The sequence below is a fragment of the Chiloscyllium plagiosum genome, chromosome 19, assembly GCF_004010195.1.
Source record: "Chiloscyllium plagiosum isolate BGI_BamShark_2017 chromosome 19, ASM401019v2, whole genome shotgun sequence".
Taxonomy (NCBI): Eukaryota; Metazoa; Chordata; class Chondrichthyes; order Orectolobiformes; family Hemiscylliidae; genus Chiloscyllium; species Chiloscyllium plagiosum.
Window position 1 is genome coordinate 55960891 of NC_057728.1, and position 6737 is coordinate 55967627.

A 6737-nucleotide genomic window follows, 5' to 3' on the forward strand; every position below is an offset into this window, starting at 1 on the left:
CAATCGGAAAGATGTTGTGAAACTTGAAAGGGTTCAGAAAAGATTTACAAGGATGTTGCCAGCGTTGGAGGATTTGAGCTATAGGGAGAGACTGAACAGGCTGGGGCTGTTTCCCTAGATTGTCGGTGGATGAGGGGTGACCTTATAGAGGTTCACAAAATTATGAGGGGCATGGATTGGGTAAATAGCCAAAATCTTTTCCCTGGAGTGGGCGAGTCCAGAACTAGAGGGCATAGGTTTCGGATGAGAGGGGAGGATATAAAAGAGACCTAGGGGGCAACTTTTACACACAGAGGGTGGTACGTGAATGGAATGAGCTGCCAGAGGAAGTGATGGAGGCTGGTATAATTGCAACATTTAAGAGGCATTTGAATGGGTATATGAATAGGAAGGGTTTGGAGGGATATGGGCTGGGTGCTGGCAGGTGGGACTAGATTGGGTTGGGATATCTGGTTGGCATGGACAGGTTGGACCGAAGGGTCTGTTTCCGTACTGTGTAAAATAACATCTGGCCGGTTAAACAAAAGTAGATTTTTAAAAAGAGGAGGAAACTGGAATTGGGGGTGGGGTGGTGGTTGGAGAAAGAGGTACAAACTGCATTCCATGGGTCATGACCGAGGTCACTGAAGGTACTGTCACCAATGAGGACCAATTCAAAAAAGGAGATGCACAAGATGCCAAAAATCAGAGGAGATCTGATATCTTGGAGAATCGCTGGTTTGGAGCAGGTAGGGACAGACGAGTCCAAGGAGAGAGTTTTGAAAAGAATAAGAATTTTTAAACAAACTAAGACTGTCTGTAGAAATAGGTCATTCAGCCCATTGACTCTGCTCTGCCAATAAAAATGTCATTGATTCGATATTCCTCAACTCCACTTTCCTGCCGTTTCCCTAACTGATTAATAATCTCTCATTGTTGATTAAACTTCATGACCTAGCCTCATCATTAAAGTTTTCCACAGATTCACAACCCTCAGGAGGGGTAAAAAAAAATCCTCACCTTCGTAAGATTCTGCTGTCTGATCCCAGACTCCCTCACAATCTTTTTGCTTCTAACTTGTTAAGCCTTCCTGCCTCCACCCAGAGAAATGACATTTCAATAAGGTCTAAATTCCAACAATTATAGGCTCCAATCTACTCAATCTCCCCTCATAAGACAGTTCCTCCACACCTGATATTAGCCTGCTCGCAATGTCAATCTTTCCTTAGAAAAGGGACCCAAAACCATTCCAGCTGTGATCTGCCTACAGCTTTGTAAAGTTTTAACAAACACCTCCATATTCTGTAATCCATTCCCTTTGAAATAAAGGGGTTTTTGACCGTGTGGCTCGGTGAGTACATGGAATGACATGGGAATCAACTTGCAGCAAGATCTTTTTCACCTCAAGTTTACAGACAGTGACAGACTCTACCTTGGAGTACATTGGAACAGTCGAGTGAAGAGATTAAAAAAGGCATGAATGAGGATTTAGCAGTTCAGCTGGGATAAGTTATGGAGGCAGAATTAGATGGCATTAGAAACGGTATGAAGAGGTTGATCACAAGTTGAACGTAACACCAGATTGCAAATAGACTTGTTTAAATTCAGTCTGTTGCCAGAAGTTGGTCGTTAGGGAACCAAGTTTGGAGTAGTGACTAAAACCAACGGCTTCAGCCTTTCTAATATTTCATTAGAGGAAATTTCACCTCTCTGATAACTTAGTGATATTAGAGAGGAGTCAGAGGCAGAGATAGAGCTCGGTGTTGTCAGTGCAAACATGAAAACTAACCCTGCGTGTTCAAATCAACGTTGCTAAAGGACAGCATGTATGGAGATGAGAAATAGGAAGGGGAAATGGATGGACGTTTGGGGACACTAATGGTGCAGGAACAAGAGAAGTCATTATAAATTATTCACAAAAGTGACAACACATTTACATGGAAGGAGAGAGATGAAAGGTAGTGAGCTGCATGCTCAGCTTATTTTGTTTGTTGGATGTTGCAGTACATCATCCAACTCAATTTGCAAAATAAGTAGGTTCAAATTTCCAAGTTTGCTTTTCTTTAGTCAAGTTAGAGGGAACTAAGTCCTCCCAACCAGCCTAAACTTAGTAGGAGCTCAGCCCGGGTTCCCACTTCAGGTCGATTTCCTTGCCAAAATTGGCCAGCGTGTGTGGACTTAGCCATATTACCACCAAAAGCAAACGTACAATAATACTAAGGTTTATAGATACATAGTCAATGGAGCTGTATGTACAGGGTAACAGGTCTAGGATACGTAGATGACATCACCAGTGGAAAAACCTCAGGTAGAGAGTAATTCCACCCTTACAAGTGGATGTAAGGAATCCTGTACTTGTAAAAACTTCAAAGGGATGGAAGAATGCAAGAGATTTAACAAGTTGTATTTTTAACATGAACCCTCTGTCCACGCTAACCTACCTTTAGATAATTTTTAAAGATTTTTCCATCAGCTTGCTGAAGTGCCTGACAAAACTCCTGCAAAAATAAGTACACAAGAATAAACATTTGTTACATATCCTTCTCCATTCAACATGAGCAAATTCCAAGAGAAAGTTTCTTCCTGTCTACGCCCCTCAATTTTCCACATCTTAATCACATTAAAGTGCCCCCTCCCAACCTGGCTTTCCAGGTTAGATGCAGAAAAGGAGGAGTCTCGGACGAAAGGGCATAATCTCAGAATAAGGGGTCATCCATGGAAGACAGATGAGGAATTTTGTTGTCAATTTGTGGAATTCTTTACACAGTGGGCTGTTGAGGCTGGACCATTATATATACTCAAGGCTGAGATGGACAGATTTTTAATTAGTAAAGGAATTAGGCTTATGGGGAAAAGGCAGGAAAAGTTCAGGATCATCTGATCAGCCATAGCCTCACTGAATGGCACAGCAGACTTGAAGGGCTGAATAGTCTACTTGTTAGTCCTCGGTATTCATGGGCAAAACATATCTTCTGGGTGAAGCAGCACTTCATGCAACCTAGCCTACTGCATTCGCTGCTCACAATGTGGTCTCCTCCACATTGGGGAAACGAAGTGTAGACTGGGTGACTGCTTCCCAAAATACCTATGCCTGCAAACAAAGTTCGAGCTTCCAGTTGCCTGCCACTTTGACACTCCTCCCTGTTTCCTGGCCAATCTCTGTTTCAGGCTTGCTGGTGCTTCAGCAAAACGTAACACGAGCTGGAAGAACACCACCTCACTTTCTGCTTGGGGACCCTGCTGCTCTCCAGACTCAACGTCAAATTAAATAATTCCAGAGCCTGAACTCTCCCATGTCCTAGCCCCCAAACCCACATACCAGGCCTTACCACATCATCTGCCATTACACACTACCTATTGTTAGCCACTAACTGTCACCATTAACAACTATTCACCCTCCTGGCCAGAGAATCTTCAATGCCTTTGTCTGTCCAACTGTTCTTCTCTCTTTAGGCTCTGTCCCCACCTATCATTTACTTCTTACCCACATTCCCCCACCCCACGCTTTGCATAAAAAAGATTTTCCTAGCTATCATTTCTCAGGAAGGGTTACTGGACTCAAACCATTAACTCTAATTTCTATTCACAGATGCTGCCAGATCAGCTAAGCTTTTCCAATCAACTAAGGTTCTTGGCTTTACAGGTTAAGTCAAATGCTTTTGTTCAGTTTCCTTTCAACAGTGGTTTCCCAACCACACTCAGACAGACAATCCTTTACCTGCAATGTAGGGGTGACTCACGAGCGGTTCTTCAACTGTGACCTCTAGCTGTGGATCCCATGCTAAGACACAAGTACTGTAGCCCATTGGCACATACAAACACCTCAGCTCACTAGCACAACTTCTTACAAAACAGCAGGGGTAAATTGGCTTTTAATCCTTGCTCATGTATGTTTTAAAGGGGAAGACGCAAATCTATTGCCCAGATAGGTTTTTCTCCCATTATGTGCCCAATGAGATAATTCTCAAGCGATAACTATCTAATTCATTGTGCATTTCAATTCGTTATGTATTTTCATAGTAGATCTGCGATGACGACAATTCTCAGGTCATAGTTGGTAACAAAGCTTTCTGGACTCATTACTGAAAGCATGTGGAGACTTGAACATGTAAAATAAAAACAATATACACCCTGAAGTGTGAAACCAGGACTGAAGTTATATCATCAGAATGATATTGGGGAGGGAGTTGGGAACATGGAGCAGAGGTAAAATTCAGATTAACCTTGATCTTAGTGATTGGTGGAGCTAGCTCGATGCGTCAAATGGCCAAGTTCTGCTCTTACTTCATATGTTCTGTAGTACAATGGGGCTTTTCTTCTCTCAAAACTAAAGAACATCGACTAGTGACCTTGCAGATTACAAAAGTTTGTGACAGGGTAAATGTCGAGATGACAATTCCATGTAAAGGGAGACAAAAACTAAAGGTCATAAATACAATTGACTAATAAATTCAATAAGGGATTCAGGTGAATCCTCTGTCCAGAGGCTGGCTAGAATGTGGAATGCACCGCGACTGATTTAAGCCAACAGCATGACTGTATTTAAGAGGAAAATGAGGTAAATACAACGTCAGGAAGGAATAAAAGGATAGATTGATAGGGGGAGATGAAGAGGTGTGGGAGGTGGGTCAAAAATATAAAGACTGGAGTGGACTAGCTGGGCTTAATACCGTGTTTTCTGCTGTAAATATATACAAGGCTATGAACATATCCACAGAGAACTGTAAAACTAAATTATGGTTCATTTTGGGTAACGGGCTCAATTTGTCTATCCAAATGATCAACTCTACATTTTTTTATATTGCATTTTAAATCCCCCTGGTAACTAATTCATGACCGTCTCTACTTATCAAAGAGTAGACTGATGTGCTACCACAGAGTAGTTGCTAAAATTTCTTTTGTTAGATGCTTGTGTACAATCTTAACTTAACCTGATCCCCAATCAGCTTTCTGAGATGGAGCTTGGAGTTCTGAAGAGGAATCAGATCGGACTTGGAACCTTAACTCTGTTCTTTCTCTCTCCACAGATGCTGCCAGACCTGCTGAGTTTTTCAAGTACTTTCTGAAGAGATGGATCTCTAAGGTTAGAAAGAGCAGATTGGGGGCAGGGGCGGGGGGGGAATTAATTGGCATGAGGAGCACTAAAATAAAATACTTCAACTCTGCACGGGTAGGACAGTTTGTGAATTTTATACACAATCTCACTTCTCTATAAACTCAGAGATTAAATCTTCCTGATATATAGTGCACCTTCCACAAGGGGGAGCAAGTCACGTCACTGCAACACAACTATTCATAGCAGGGAATTGATCCCTAGACTAGATGACTAGTTGTTCTTGAAGTAAAAGCCTCTTAAAATTTAATTCCAAAAGCTTATGTGCAAGTTATCCAAGAAAATAGGTTTTGAATAGGATACAAATTCCAATGATTCAAATCAAAAGTCTCACTCACTTGTATTATTTCTGGGGCTACCCGCAAAGACTGGAGGTATTCTTGCTGAAGGTACTGGATGAATTCAGGTCCCTAAAATGCATGAGTAACAATAGCACAGAAAACACCAGTGTTAGTATCAAAGCATAATTCAAAACAAATTTATTCCAGCAATTTATTCATAATTCAGCACAAACCACAAATACTAGAATGAAAGACCATTACCCTTTTGAGATGAATAGTTTTCAATGTTACTGCACATTCAGATAAAGCCTGTTAAGAGACAAAAGATTAGACAAAATATGCTATACATAATCCTTTTGTTTATTAGTGTGACCATGATTTGGCCTGTAAACACAGAGGAAGGCAAAACTGAGATGACTAACATTTAATAAAAAAATACAAGGAGCTTTACCTAGCAACACACTCCAATGTCTGTAGAACCCCATGACTAAAATTATCACAATTCAGTGAGGTGGGATTAACTGAATGAAACTTATTTGAAGACCCTTTAAAAAAATCAGTAAATTCCGGCTTTGAGATTTGTGAAGTGTTTGAATTAGCAGCAAGCTTAAATCAAGCTGCCCTCCACCTTAAACAATTACCGCCACCATCAGTATATGATGGCTGAAGTGTGTATCATCCACAAGATGGACTACAACTCCAAGTTATTTTAACTACACCTTCCAAACCTTCCAAAAAGGACAAGGCAACAGATATATGGAACATCACTATGTGAAAATTCCCCTAACCATATGCATTATGAACTGGAAATATCACCATGCACGCACTGTCATTAGGAAAAGCCCCGAAACTCCCTTCATAAGAGCAAGTGAATGTCCCTAAACCCCAAGGACTGCAGCAAATCAAAAAGTTTCTCATCACCGTCTCCACACCAAGTACAGATGGGCAACAAATTGTCAGCAACAAGCACATTCCATGAATGAAAATAATTCTAGATAAAAGTTGTGCTGGAAAAGCACAGCAGTTCAGGCAGCATCTGAGAAGCAGGAAAATTGACCTTTCAGGCAAAAGCCCTTCATCAGGAATAGAGGCAGAGTGCCTGCAGGGTGGATTGTGGGAGATATAGCAGTTTGGATCAGTAATTGTCAATTACTGACAACTGATCAGTAGTTGTCAATTATCTCAAGAGGGTTGGAATATAAAAGCACTGTTGTGCGACTGAGACTTTATAAAGCTCTGGTTAGGCCCCATTTGGAGTACTGTGTCCAGTTTTGGTCCCCACACCTCAGGAAGGACATACTGGCACTGGAGCGTGTCCAGCGGAGATTCACACGGATGATCCCTGGAATGGTAGGCCTAACATA

The 6737-nt window shown here is 41.5% G+C and overlaps 1 protein-coding gene across 4 annotated transcripts in view; it reads right to left on the reverse strand.

The window, feature by feature from the left end:
• xpot (exportin, tRNA (nuclear export receptor for tRNAs)) overlaps positions 1-6737 on the reverse strand; it is a 56206-nt gene that overhangs the window by 4180 nt on the left and 45289 nt on the right. For all 4 annotated transcript variants that reach the window (XM_043709955.1, XM_043709954.1, XM_043709957.1 and 1 more), the window contains exons 22-24: positions 5635-5682; positions 5431-5502; positions 2421-2477 (exon numbers count right to left, since the gene is read on the reverse strand). In XM_043709955.1, the coding sequence (XP_043565890.1) occupies positions 2421-2477; positions 5431-5502; positions 5635-5682 (177 nt within the window). The remainder of the gene's footprint in view (positions 1-2420; positions 2478-5430; positions 5503-5634; positions 5683-6737) is intronic.